General features: G+C 41.6%; 1 protein-coding gene across 3 annotated transcripts in view; it reads right to left on the bottom strand.

The window, feature by feature from the left end:
- PHEX (phosphate regulating endopeptidase X-linked) overlaps positions 1 to 15,455 on the bottom strand; it is a 100,020-nt gene that overhangs the window by 14,032 nt on the left and 70,533 nt on the right. For all 3 annotated transcript variants that reach the window (XM_077927425.1, XM_028727498.2, XM_028727499.2), the window contains one exon: positions 8,858 to 8,916. In XM_077927425.1, coding sequence (XP_077783551.1) covers positions 8,858 to 8,916 — 59 coding nt within the window. The remainder of the gene's footprint in view (positions 1 to 8,857; positions 8,917 to 15,455) is intronic.

Raw genomic sequence — 15,455 nt, forward strand, 5'->3', positions numbered from 1 at the left:
TCTCTGTTGCTTATATAGAGCAGAAACAATCCTTCCCATCCCTCTGATTTTCTTCCCCTGGACTCCTTCCAGCCAGTTATCATGAGCGGGAAGCCAAACTGCTTTGTCGCTCTCAGATGCATCACAGCTTCCACAGCTCAAGGTGGCCAGGCACTCCCACGTATCATCTCTCAGGAAAGGAAATGGGCAAATACTTCTGCTTTAGGTGACACCTGAGGCAGTTCTCCTTGGTGGTTAGCTTTAAAGGGCAGCAGACTAAAGAGCAGAGGAAACGGAGTTACGGGTGTCCTGATAAGTGATCAAATGGCAGCAGAGAGCATAACCTAAACAGTCTCTACTTGCCTTACCTGGTTCTGTATTACAGGCTTTCAATGTCATGTCATATTATATGCATCCATGGAAGGATTCTACATAATTTGATTTCACATTTAGTTCAATAAAGGTATTGCTTTGGTTTCCTCTTCTCTCTATTTTTTTATTTATTCCTGCTATTACACCACAAAAAAATCCATTGAAAAAAATCCATTTGATTCACTTGCCTAAATGGGTTAGACATTGCACATCCACACACAGTTTGCGAAGTGCCCCTGTGATTGCTTCATCGTGTTCTTAACTTTCAGGTCAATGGATTTCCTAGACTTCTGGATTGAGTGTGAACTGGGCACACGAAGAGGAAATAATATGACTGCTTTGCCATATGCCAAACTCTGTTAAGAAGTCTGCAGGATCTCATATTACTTGGCTTTTGCTTTCAGCAAATGTTAGCAGAGGAAACCCAAAGTACTCTCTTAAGGGATAGAACAAAAACACCCACCCCATAACTTGCAGCCTACAGCTTGAAGGAGTTAGCAAACTTTTTCAGGAGGGGGCCGGTCCACTGTCCCTCAGACCTTGTGGGGGGCCGGATTATATTTTGAAAAGGAAAAAAATGAACGAATTCCCCACAAATAAGCCAGAGATGCATTTTAAATAAAAGCACACATTCTACTCATGTAAAACATACTGATTCCCAGACCATCTGCGGGCCAGATTTGGAAGGCGATTGGGCCAGATCCGGCCCCCGGGCCTTAGTTTGCCTACCCATGGCTTAGGGTTAGCATTGTCCGAGATGATTGTTTCAATGCACACATATTTGCTTTTCAAAGAGCCCAGCTAGCCTTGCCTCCATAATCCCCTTAAGAAGAGAAAAAATCCTCACCAGCAAGTGATTCATTTATGGCTGATGGAGCCATTTCTAAAAATTGATGGAACATCCTCCTATTGGGACAGGAGGCTTTCAGCACTTTCCTTACAGCATCATTTCAAGGGATACACTAAATGTAACTCATGTCGAGTGAAGCAACAAGCAGCATGTTCCTTTGGCCTGCCCATCTGCTATCTGCCGGCTGTTGTTCCCCTGCTGCCTTTGCCACCTGTTTTGGCACTGATGTATGAGACAGGCAAATTGCAGAAACTTATATTCTGGGGATCACAGTATCTCTAATGGTCTATGGTTGTTTGGAACTTGTCAAATAAGCTGATTTCTATGCTGTAAAAACAATTTAATTATACTAGTGTGGAGAGCAAGGCTTCCTTGATTTTATTTTTTTTAAATCATAGCCTATCTGGAAGTGTGAATTTTTATTTCTGCCATGTGTGCTGTTCAGTATCTCAGCTTCATAGCACACAACCATTCTAACTAAATACATATTTTTTACCCAGTAGAATAGCTATATATATATATTAAGGTCTAGGCAGTGTGGGTTTCATTTTAAGGAGTTTTCTCTCACAGCTCTGTGGAGGATTTTAGACAGTGCCGCCATCACATCATCTGTTAGTGGTAAGCTAAGAATCCATAATTGCTGATTTGATGTTGGACTTCCAATATTATTATTATTATTATTATTATTATTATTATTTATTAAATTTATATGCCACCCTTCATCCAAAGAGTACAGAGTGGTTTATAGTATGAAAACACAAAGTACAGTAGTGCCCCGCAAGACGAATGCCTGGCAAGACGAAAAACTCGCTAGATGAAAGGGTTTTCCGTTTTTTGAGTCGTTCCGCAAGACAAATTTCCCTATGGGCTTGCTTCACAAGACGAAACGTCTTGCGAGTTCTTGCGAGTTTGTTTCCTTTTTCTTAAAGCCGCTAAGCCGTTAATAGCCGCTAAGCCGCTAATAGCTGCTAAGCCGCTAATAGCCGTGCTTCGCAAGACAAAAAAACCACAAGACGAAGAGACGCGCGGAACGGATTAATTTCGTCTTGCGAGGCACCACTGTACATAATATGCAATATCTAGGGCAGAATGAGATGGAGTTTGGAGGCATCCCCTCCCATCCATTCTGAAAAGTGCCTGGAGTAAACCCACTTTTACACAACCAGGATCTCAGTTACAACTGGAAAATCATAACCCACGTTTTTATATTATTATTACTCATAATAATCATTTATAAAGTGTCATTTGGGAAAAAGCCAGGGCAGCGGGGGCAAGCTGATAAGCACAAACCATGCCAGAAACTGTGAGCTCTGCATTGAACATCATGCATGCTCTGCTGATTTTTTCCATTAAAAATCTTCTCTTTTTTGCTAATTAGCGGCTATTTTTCAGCAAAGCTACATGTTAGATGTTTTCCGCAGAGTCTGTGCTTGCCACCAGTAAGCGTCTGAATGTTGCCTCTGCACACTCTGTTGATTTCATTAATAGTAAATAGATTACTCCATTATGGAAAGGTACCGTTTAAAAATGGAAAGAGCATATAGTAAAAGGTACCTTAATGCTTTCTTGAAGTGCTGTATAGGTACATAGCTGTATAGGTACCTACAGCTCAGCTGGTTCACAAATCAAATCCTGAGATTCATTTCTTGCAATAGGTCTTCAAATGTCATTTAACTGTTTAGAGTAGCCAAATTAATTTTGACTTAAGTGAAATTAGTTGGGTGATCTAATGAAGGTTGCATTTAAGATTGATTAGTTCATTGATTACTTGGCTAATCAAACTCATTAAACTTTAATTTTGCTTAAATGTCTACCAGCGAAATAACATGCCCTATATCTTGTGAAAACAATCCATCAAACATAATTAGCAATAGTACATTTTGAAAAATAAATGCATTAATGAATATTAAGATTAGCAGATATTTAGTGAATATAAAAGTTACAAACCAAGACCTGAAGTTTAACAAACTGATTATGGAGGGGAAGATCAATAATGCCCTTGCGAATGTGGTTAGTAATTAAAAGCAAAAAAAAGGTGGAATGAAGAAACCTGAATTCTTATGAGACATGGATATCTTTAAATCAGGGTTCAGGAACCTGTGGTACTCCAGATGTTATTGGATTCCAACTCCCATCAGACATCTGGTGTAATATATGGTGCAATATGGTCATCTGCAGCTTCTTGCTCAGCCTCCAAGGGAGACTTATGTAGAGTACATTACAGTAATCCCCTGTTGAAGTTACCGGTGCATGGATCACTGTGGTAAGCCTATACCTGTCCAGGAATGACCATACCTAGCATACCAGCCATAGCTGGGGGGAAAGCAGTCCACATCGTGTAGGCCATTTGTGCCTCCATTGCTAGTGCCTAGACTGCTCACTTGCTCTTTCAGAGGCAATCCAAAAAATCCAGAAAAAGCAAATTCCCTAACATACATGTGCAAGGGCAAGGGTACACAAAACACCTGAGAGAAGTTAGTACTAATGAGGAGAATGAGGAGTGCCAACAGAATCAGAAAAGGAACATATAAGGCAATGATACGAAATAATAATATAAGAACTCAATGAATGATGTGTTAAAATGGAAATTCTATGGAAACATATTTCTTGCAAAAAAACTCCCTATATTAGCATAACTGACTGAATCTTTCTCACACACACAGGATGAAACCTTTAAAATTAGTCGGAAAGGCCAGGAGGAGGAGCACTACAAAGATCAAACTCAGAGACAAAAGGATGAGAAATATATACAAAAGAGTAACTTTCAATCTTTAGGAAAATAGGAACAGCTTGAATCTTTTAATTAGCAAGCCTGCTTGAACATGTAAATTCCAGAACAACTCTGCCCATTAGCCATAAGAAAGCTGGTGAGCTGTTTTTAAAGTGCTTTCTAATCAATAAGCTTCTGATTAGCCAGATTATTTATGTACGGGTGGGGGGATCCTGCAGAAAAGTCCAGCAACTATGCGATAATCCCCTCCTTTCTAACTGGGAAGAACGCTGCCATGTACGTCTCTTAATATTTACTTGGCTACCCTTCTAGAACCTCTATGACAAATACATGCCCAATTTGATATGCACATATTTTAATGTAATTTAAATAGGCATTTGTACAAAAAAATGAGGAGGCATTCAAAACTAATTTTAACCTTTTTAATCTCACTAAAAGAGAAACTGGACCATACTGAGCAATTATTTCACTGTCTCACTAGTTTAGGACAGAAATTCATCCACAATAACTTTGTTTCCCGAAAGTATAAATCCCTGTGGGAGAAAAACATGGGGCATGGGATGACACCCACAGCATACATTTAAAGCACATGATTTCCCCCAAAGAATCCTGGAAACTGTAGTTTACCTTGCATAGAGCTACAATTCCCAACACACTTGGCATACTACAGTTTTCAGGATTCTTTGGAGAAAGCCAGATGCTCTGAATGTGCTTTAAATGTATGGCATGGATGTGGAAAACAGAGGGATCGAGTGAGGTCTTAAGGCAAAAGGTTTGGGCTTAACCTTCTTCAGCTGCTCTGACCTGAATAGCCACATTCGAGCAATTGAAGGAGAAAGCCAGAATGTTTTGTTTTAAGACTTTAATATCTTTGTTTTATTAGTCAGTATAGTAAATATCTCCTGCCAACCTAGCAGTTCAAAAGCACAAAGTGCAAGTAGATAAATAGGTACCGCTCCGGCGGGAAGGTAAACGGCGTTTCCGTGCACTGCTCTGGTTTGCCAGAAGCGGCTTAGTCATGCTGGCCACATGACCCGAAAGCTGTACGCCGGCTCCCTCGGCCAATAAAGCGAGATAAGCGCCGCAACTCCAGAGTCGACTGCACCTAATGGTCAGGGGTCCCTTTACCTTTATAGTAAATATGTGGTTGTAGTGATTAACTGCATCCTTTTAGGATCCAAAGAAAACTTTGGTTGAAGTGCTTCTTGATGCTCTGAAGACCATTAACACATAGATAGAAGCCCCATCGCACAATTCTTATGTGATGTAGATCATGCCTATGTATATACAAGAGTCGAGCCATACTTTTAGAATATTTTTTTCAACAACCAAATGTTTAGGGTTGCCATATCTCAAAACTAAAATTCCTGACACCTGCAAAAAAAAGGGGGGGGTTGGTTTTTTTTAGATTTTTGGAGGGAACTACCCCAAATTGATGATTTTTTATTTTATTTTAAGCTTTCTGAGCTGTTTCCACTGCTTTTTCCAGCACGTTGCCATACATCTGGGTTTTCCTCGCATTTTGCCGCTTTGGCAAAATTCCCCCTACACCATTTTTACACTCAAAAACCAGGCCATGTCAGGAATTTTCCTGACATATGGCAAGCCTACACATGTTGTGTACAGTTGTCAGTATACCAAAGTTAACATGTGAAATCCTCCTCTTCATATGCAGATGTTCCATTCAACAGGTCATATGGGTGCCCTGATTGTGTGGAGGATGCAGGGAGGAGTTTGAGCCCTGGTCTTTCTATAGGGGTATCAATATGTGGTAGTTAAAAAAAAAAAAATGAGGAGGAGGTTGATCTGCCCCAGTCTGTATGTGAACACACCATACACACAAGTTACAAATATATATGGCATAGATATATATGTCAAGGAAATGTTTTGCCAAAGCCATTCGGTCACCTGTATGTCAAAACAGCTGGTTATATTCTGTGTTAAGTTTAAACTACCAGGGGGGAGGGGCGGCATGTTGCTGTTAACACAGAATACAGGAAGCAGTTGCTCCAACAAGAATAAACCATTTGAATCAACACCCTGTTTCTTCTTCCTAAGAGATGAATAAGAACCTAATAAGATCCTCTGAGGCTCCAATACTTTGGCCACCTCATGAGAAGAGAAGACTCCCTGGAAAAGACCCTGATGTTGGGAAAGATGGAGGGCACAAGGAGAAGGGGACGACAGAGGACGAGATGGTTGGATAGTGTTCTCGAAGCTACCAGCATGAGTTTGACCAAACTGCGGGAGGCAGTAGAAGACAGAAGTGCCTGGCGTGCTCTGGTCCATGGGGTCACGAAGAGTCGGACACGACTAAACAACAACAAATAAGAGCCTATCTAGTCCAGCATCTTGTTCTCACAGTGGCCAACAAGATCCTTGTGGGAAACCCATGAGCAGGACCCGAGTACAAAAGCACTCCCCACTTCCCCAGTGTGGTGTAGTGGTTAATAGTGGTAGACTCGTAATCTGGTGAACCGAGTTCGCGTCTCCGCTCCTCCACATGCAGCTGCTGGGTGACCTTGGGCAAGTCACACTTCTTTGAAGTTTCTCAGCCCCACTCACCTCACAGAGTGTTTGTTGTGGGGGAGGAAGGGAAAGGAGAATGTTAGCTGCTTTGAGACTCCTTAAGGTAAAGGTAAAGGACCCCTGACCATTAGGTCCAGTCGTGACCGACTCTGGGGTTGCGGCGCTCATCTTGCTTTATTGGCTGAGGGAGCCGGCGTACAGCTTCCGGGTCAGCATGGCGAACCAGAGCAGGGCACGGAAACGCTGTTTACCTTCCCGCCGTTTACCTTCCCACCTATTTATCTACTTGCACTTTGACGTGCTTTCAAACTGCTAGGTTGGCAGGAGCAGGGACTGAGCAACAGGCGCTCACCCCGTCGCGGGGATTCGAACCTCCAAAATTCTGATTGGCAAGTCCTAGGCTCTGTGGTTTAACCCACAGCGCCACCCACGTCCCTCAGGGTAGTGATAAAGTGGGATATCAAATCCAAACTCCTCTTCTTCTCTTCTTCCTGCAGTTTCCAGCAACGGGTATGTATAACCATAGCCCTGATGCAAGCGAGCACACAGAAATATGCTGCTTGCGTACCTATATACAGCAATAGACAACTCTAAATAAGTGCAGTTCATGCCACATGGATTTGTTGACTCTTGAAAACAGCAGGTAGCAAGATCTCAAGGTCAAACACTAGCGATACAAAAAGGTCAGGAGGAGAGATGCAAGGCACAACTGCTTGTATGCCCATGACTGATTGGTTACGTTTGACAGGTCTCGGCTCTTGATGCTGTTAGACACAGCTAGCTGTGAAATCCCAGACCAGGAACCCTGACTCTCCTTTTCATTTTTTTTTTCCTTTTGGGACAGCTTGGTTTAATCTGCTATAGCATGGCAGCTCTGGGATCCAGATCATACCAAAATGAAAAAGAACTTAAACAAAATACCAGAGGATTCAGTCATGACTAATCACAGAGACACATTTCATGCTGTGAATCTGCATACAAGCACTTGTGCTGACGTTAGCAGGGACAGTCTGTTTTCTCAACCAAAGAAACCAGTAAAATCAGTCTTAAACAACCTTAAAGAAGTAAAAATAAAAATGGATAAATGCCATAATAAAATAAGGCATAGAAAAGGGAGGGAAAACCCCCAGAATAAAATAATTTCCTTATTGAAGCCAAAGTTTGAAGAGATAATTGTGCATAACAAATTCAGTACTAAATAATACTGCTCAATTCTGCCTAGCTAAAACTTAGAAACTTCGTTAATTGAGCAGCATATAAATACTTTATTTAAAACACCAACAGCAACAACCCTGATTTTATGAGCCTGAGCAAAATCAGAGAATTTATCAAGCTTAAAGTCACATGGTTTCAATGCCAAACAAGGTGCAATAATCAAAGACTAACTACTTCACAGATCCATGCCTTCATGGCTTCTATCTGTTTCTAGCAACATAATTCCTTTAAGCAGAATTTTATTTTTTAAATAAAAATTAATTTTAAAAAATACACTATCCAGGTATTTGGAAGCTTAGCATGCCTGCATTAAAGGACCTGTTCGTCTGTGATGAAAGCTGGCTTTGTAATCTGCAGCAGCTCCCATAATACTAACAGGAGCCCAATCCTATGCATGTTTTTTTTTCAGAAGTACATAAAGCTGAGCCAACTTTTTTCAGAAGACTGAGGGTCGTATCCAGCACTGCATGCATGATGTTCCACTTCTGAAGTGGGACTTCCCCTTCCTCTTCTCTCCCTGTACACTCCCAAATTTTTCTCGATCCATAGACCCACCCAGAGGCAAGGGCAGGACAAGTGCTCCTTTTCATGCCCCATTGCTCTTCCCTAATAGAAGCAGAAAGGAGCAAGGAGAAAGAGCATCAAGGTATGGGATTCTGGAATTGGTAGTAGGTCTCCTGATGAGCTATGGACATCAACAACAGCTGCCCCACAATGCTTAACCCCTGGTGTTGTTCCTGGAAACACCCAAGGATGTGATGGTGGCTGGTACCCAAAAACATTAATAAACCTGAAAACCACTTCTGCATAATTGGTTTCATGCTGCACTAGCTATGTCTCTATAGGAACCACATGGTGTGTGCAGGTACCATGTTACTTTCCAAAGCAATAAGCTTCTTCCTGGTGGGACAGAAAGTGTTATGGCGTGGGGCAATGTAATCTGCCTACTCTAGTTGGCTCCTGTATGGGACCATTACGTGTATGGGACCATCATGTTGGAGCAACTCCCAAACTGCGGTAGTAATGTATTAATAAGCCCTTAGAGTCACAACGGCACCAGCTAGCAATTGGCACAGGGGTAAGAGAAGATGTGACTTTGATATTTGAGGAAGCAAAGGGGATACCTTTTTTCCCATGTAAGTAATGCGGTTGTAAGTTTAATCAATGTACATTTTACTCACTGATCTGATTTGTCGATGAACTGTAAAAGGCATTGACGGTAGTTGGACTTGTAAACCACCTGCGGAAATAGTGAGAGCAAGTTAGTGTTGATGGTTTTGTGAACAAGACAAACAAACAAAAATAGTGAACTCTGTAAATTGAGAACAGAATATTTAAAAAATATTTTAAAAATATTTAAAACCACTGCTTTCATGACTTTATGGCTTATGTTCAAAGAGTGGCCATCGAACACATCCTTGCATGCAGAAGACCCCAGATCCAGTTACCTGACATCTCTAGTTAAAAGGACCAGGCAGAAGATGATGGGAAAAACCCCTTCCTGAGACCATGAAAAAACATGTGCAGGTTGGTGTAGAGAATGTTGAGCTACATGGACCCAACGGTCTGGCTCAGTTTAAGGCAGTTTCATTTGGTCATCCATTCCCCACTCTCTGTACACACTTGCAGCTGCATGAATATCACATGGACTTGCGCTCCAGACATCACTAACAACAGCAACAATGTACTGCACCCACATCCTGTATCATTACAATGTGCAATTAGAACGCTCACTCCCTTTGGCACAAAAAAAACCTATTCCTGGTTGTCAGTGTCCCTCCCTGCATGTCTTCAAATAGCTCCTCAAAAAAACGGTTCGACTGCCTAGCATACTCTCCATTCCTCTGGTCAAACTCTTCATTCTTTATGTTCACCCATGGTAAAAATTGTGCTGAAGCTCAGTCAGAAATGTGTTTTGAATATCAGGACGGAATCCAGGGAGTTCCCTCCTTTCCCTACACACACACACCCCAGACGTTTTTCCTTCACAATCCATTTCCCTCATGGCCTTCTTTGTCCTTCTCTCCCCCTCCTTCTAGCACAACACTGTTCCTGACCAGGCTTCACCATCGCAATCACACTGCAGCATCATACTGATTAAGTAACATCTGGGGAACAAGTGTAGATTTGTTTCAGAATTGGAACATTTAAAATTAAATATGTGTATTAGATATTTGAAAGTCCTTGTTGTTTCAGCCATTTGATGGCACCCTGTCTCTCATGATTGAGAATAAATGCAAATAAATCAATTAACACCAGAATCAATGAATGGGAACGTCTAATAAATCTTCTAAGGGCTAAGCTGCTCAGAAAATTACTTAAGGGCTGTCATAGGCTATGACTTCAGTAACTTTGCTTTTTACTTTCTCTGTAAAGAGAAAAATTACTCTCTCTCTCTGTAGCCTGAAAGTCCTTTGGGGAGCAAGTGCTTGAGAATGAAGAATTTTTTCAAAAAAATACTTTTAAAATTTGTTTCTGCATTACTGTAGCCAAGGTAGTTTACAACCTATAAAAATATCCAACAAAAATCATCTTGTCATCTATAGCAATTCAAAATATAACTAAAAGCAAATAAGCAAAATTCAAAATATATGTAATGAAGGCACCAGGCAAGCCTCCCTGGGGAGAACATTCCACAGATGGGGAGCCACTGCAGAAAAGGCGGTTCTCATGTTGTCGTCCTCCAGACCTGTCACAGAGAAGGCACATGAAGAAGGGCCTTAGGTGATGATAACAGGGTCTGGGTCAGTTCATATGGGTAGAGGAGATATTGCAGTCCTGATCCATTGAATGCTTTATAGGTCAAAACCAACTCTTTGAATTGGGCCCAGAAACTAACTGGCAGCCAGTGTACTAAGGCTAGGATTGGCTTTATACACTGTCTTGCCCTGGTGAGCAACTTGGCCACTGAATTCAGCACCAGCTGAAGTTTCCGAATTGTCTTTAGAAGCAGCCCCACGTATAACACAGTGCGGTAATCTAACCTAGATGTTACCAGAGCATAGATGACACACATTAGGCTATCCCTGTCTAGATAGGGCCACAGCTGAGCCACCAGCCAAAGCCGATAGAAGGCACTCCACGCCACTGAGGCTACCTAAGCCTCAAGAAACAGTTTACTCATTTCTGTATATTTTTGAATAAGCTGGAAAACTGGAAATTAATGAATTGAAACATCACAGAACACTATCGTATGAATATCTTACATATCCATTATTATCAACTGAAAATAATAATTGTCCTACCAGAATTTAGAAAGAATTGGTTTATGTCTCTTACACACAGAGAGAAAATGATAAGATGGCAGATATATATTTTTTGTCAGATAATAGAAGCCAGAAGATGACTGACATCTATGCTGAGGAGTTGGGAGAAAACATTTAGCAGGGTTGACTGCATTCCAATTTCAGAGTCATTTATGGCAGCAGCCAAATAAACTAATTTGAAATGCAGTAGCACATGCGCTTATAAAGAGGTGCCCTCACACAGGACAAAAATGAATGACTTTTCCAATGACCTGCAGGGAAACATTTGAGACACTGGACATTTTTATTGGAAATTTAAAATGCCATTGCATTTCAAGTCTCTACCATGGTCTCAACCTTTGACACTATCTCTTTTATTCATATCTGCTTCCACTGTCTCAAAGCTTTCTCTGTTTCTAAGTTCTTGCACAAAGAGTTCTACCAGATTTCACCAAGCGACCTCAGTTCTGTCCTATGAGTCTTCTTCAAGCGACAAACATTCAGGACACTTTAAGCAAAGTATCAAGTCTTCCAAATGTTTATTGGTTTGCATTTTTTACATTTTCCATTGGTGTAACAAAAGATATTTTTCATCCCGAAATATTTGTACTATTTTTCATCCCCAAATATTTGTACTATTGGGCAAACAGGCAGGAAGATTCTATTTTATTTTTATTCATTAGATATTTTTATACTCTGCCTTTCCTCCAATCCAGAGCACAAGCAGGCTTCACACCAGTGCTCATTAAACACTAGAGATTGTGGCATCTTGACTTAGTTAGTATAGTGTGCTTTTTTCCTTTCCCCCCTTTTCTTCCTTTACTATATTTTATTGGTTTTCAAAGGCATGTTTTTCTTAAGAATCAGCCTTATCTATGTTTCTGAAACTCACTTTAGTTGAAGACCTCAATTTACTTACTTTGCCCTAACCCATAAGAGCAGGGAATAGCTAACTCGGGCATATCAAGAATGCCAATTCTTAATTCACCACGAGGCCCCTTGTAAAACCATCTGAAAGTTGCCATAGGTCTGTTTCATGCAGACAAACTTTGGCATACGTAATCATTCCCGTGAAAGAAACAACTTCCACACGTCTACTAGCAGATGAACTGATGCCGGTATTTCACTGGATGGATGTGCTATCTGATTCCATTCCAATCTCCCCATGTGTGCATGCAACAAACCAGGTAGCTTAGAAATTTGTGTGTACATTGTAAACAGATGTTGAAACTGGTGTAGGTAAGGGACAAGGGACTTCAGTCCTGGAAGCTGAATGTGGCCCTGCAATGCTCTGTTTCCCAGTTCTCAGGGTATTCCTCATGCCATCCCTCCTTCCCAGTTCACCCGCCCACAGCATTCCTACTCTGTGCCCTCCTCACCTGCGTCTGCCTGGCTGGAGTGTGTCCTTGAGCTGTATTCAAGCCTCTTCCTTGCCTGGATGAAGGGATCAAGTGTGTGTAGAATCACTTGGCTTATATGTGGCTGGAATATAGACAATATGAACCCTCTTTGACCCACAGCTGGCAGAGGAGGCGGTGGTGATGGTGCTGCCACCGGGGGCTGCCCAGGTGGCACTGACCCATCACAGGGCTTTCTCAGTGGTGGCTCCCTGGTTGTGGAGTACACTCCTGAGTGAGGTGCACCTGTCTTCTTCACGATTTAAGTTTCAGGAGCAATTTGAAAACATTTCTGTTTACCCAGCATTTGGTAGTAGTAGAATACTGCTGTTCCTGGCAACCCTGAGATCACTGGCTGGAAGAATGTTTTTATGTATAACTGCTTTTAGGTAGTTTTAGAATGTTAGAATTAATCATAGAATTGTAATATTTGAAAAGACCCCGAGGGTCAACCAGTCCAACTTCCTGCAATGCAGGAATAAATATGACTAATTCAGGTCCATTGATTTCAATAGGTTTGTGCTGAGTAAAACTTAGTTGAATACCACCTAGCATCTTTTTAGTGACTTAACAGTGCAATCCCAGGCATCTCTACTCAGAAGTAAGTCGCACTGAGTTCAGTGGCACTTACCACCAGGTAAGCAGGTATGGGATTGCAACCTTAGTGTAGGTGATTTGGCATATTCTTGACATATTCAACAAATGGAGCCAGATTCTGACTTTTCATGCTTGCTTCCCTATAATTAGAGTTGGAACACATCCCAGAATAATTTTGCATGGACAGATTTTTAAATATAGGTTGCTAACAAATTATGTTAAATTTCTAGCTTAATACAGAGCAAGCAGCTTATGTGAAGAGACTTATTTGTACAGCTCTAATTAAACTGATATCTTTTCAGAATTTTACTGCAGGATTCCAGGCTTGGTCTTGAAAATATTTTATGAAGAGAAATTTGCTTGCAGTAAATCCAAAATTACAGATTGCAGAACATATTCAACAAACAAGTACAGGTGGTTATCTATATATAGCTTCTCTCCCCCCCCCCCCATCCATATATTAGTCCCTAAAATATGCTGCTTCATTGTTACACCAGTTTCGTCACACACTAGGGCCCAGTGTGCAAACACATAGCAAACCTAACCATGTCTCCTCCTCAGATGTAAGTCCTATTGAATTCAGTGGCTCTTACTCTTGGGTAAGTGAGGCTAGGATGCAGCCTAAGCCTACAGTGTTGTTTGGGGCAAAAGACAGCTGACAAAGAAACCCATCAGAAGGAAGCACGAAAGGAAGCAATGAGGACATGTTTACTTACAAGGGGAGAGAGATAGCAGTCCCCCCATGGTAGCTCCAAAATGCAGCTGTAGCTGATCAGCAAGTAGTTTATTCATGGCATATAACTGCAATACATACAACTCACCTATATACAGTCGTACCTTGGAAGTCGAACTGAATCCGTTCCGGAAGTCCGTTCGACTTCCAAAATGTTCGACTTCCAAATCGTGGCTTCTGATTGGTGGCAGGAAGCTCCTGCCACCAATCAGAAGCTGTGGAAGCCCCGTCGGACGTTCGGCTTCCATTAGAACGTTCGAAAACCAGAACACTCCCAGTTTTCAATCGTTCGGGAGCCGGAACGTTTGACTCCCAAGGCATTTGGGAGCCAAGGTATGACTGTACTTAAAATCAGAAGTAAAAGACATTTGTAGTAATATATTTTCAAATATATCATCCGCAGGTGATAACATATTGTGGAACCTGTTCTGCAGTCATAAATATTTAGACGTCTCTAATGTGGTGGGTGGGTGAGGTCTTCCACTGGTGCCCACAAAGCCTCAGATTCTTCCCACTCACTGCCTCTTCAGTAATGAGGTGGTGAGGGAAGTCACCCAAGTACATTTTGAAGGCGGAAGTTGGAAGAACAACACTCTCCCATTTATTCTTGAATTTCTATGTGCTTTTCAAGGCTCAGATAAATTCTTCTGGATCCAACTTTTACCCAGGAAAACTGTCGGTCTGGGTGTGGGTGGATGGCTGGCTGGGTGGGTGTGCACACACACACACACACACACAGGTGCACAAGAGTGCATTCTTTCTGTTTCTTAGTGGGGCTTAGGACGATCTGGACAGGCAGAAATGACTAGAGTGGGGTGTTGCCCGCAGCACCACTCAAAATCTAAAAGTGCCCCCAGAACTAAAAAAAGTTGGTGAGTCCCAATTAAGACTCATTTGCTTCCGTTGCATTAATTGGCCCCTTGAAACTCAAACAGTCTCTATCTTTCATAGGGGCTCAGGGGCCAGCCCATAGAAGATAATGATGTCAGAGCTGAGAGATGGGAAGTGACTATGCTCACGTCACGCGCACAGTATATCAATGGACTCCTCATTTTCTATTGGTACAGCATTTTGAGAAACACACATGTAGAAAAAGAGTTAAGCCACATAAATATGAAGATCAAGTGGAGAAGGGGTGACATTAAGCAGTCCTTGAAGGAGTAAGCATTATTTTTTTTATTTTTTTGAGATAAGCTCAATCACATTCTACCTCATGCTGAGTCAGGGAATAATCCCCTTCATTTCAAAGTATGCCAGAAATGGGGTATGATTCACAGGGGACAGCCCTAAACTTGTATATTTCAGGGATTATCTGCCAATTAATTTCACCTTCAGTGACATTTTCCATCATACTAAGAATCTCTTCAGGGTATATTAGTGCAGCTAATAGCCACTTCCACAAGAATGAAGGATCAAGGGTCTTTATCTCCTTTTTCATAAAGGAGCAAATGTTTTTCGCTGCTCTGGAAACTCATGGAGAGATAAATATAATGCGTTTTGCTGATCTATAGCACAGAATAGTCTCAAACTGATCCCTTCAGGGTTCTCTCTTACAGTTTCAATGTATTCCTCCATCACAATTACTATATTGCTGCAGCCACTGCTAATGCTTCTGAATAGTATCACAAATAGTGTCACAGACGCAAGGGCTCCAGTCCATAGATCTCCCTTCCTCATGCTTGCTATGAAACACCACCCCATTTTCCTTACCAAATATTACCAATGTTGATAAATGGTTGAAGGGCCAAAAAAAGATACCTGAATTCATCACACAGGATTGGTACTATTAGACATGTCAGTGCAGGCA

Source organism: Podarcis muralis, chromosome 4, assembly GCF_964188315.1.
Source record: "Podarcis muralis chromosome 4, rPodMur119.hap1.1, whole genome shotgun sequence".
NCBI lineage: Eukaryota > Metazoa > Chordata > Lepidosauria > Squamata > Lacertidae > Podarcis > Podarcis muralis.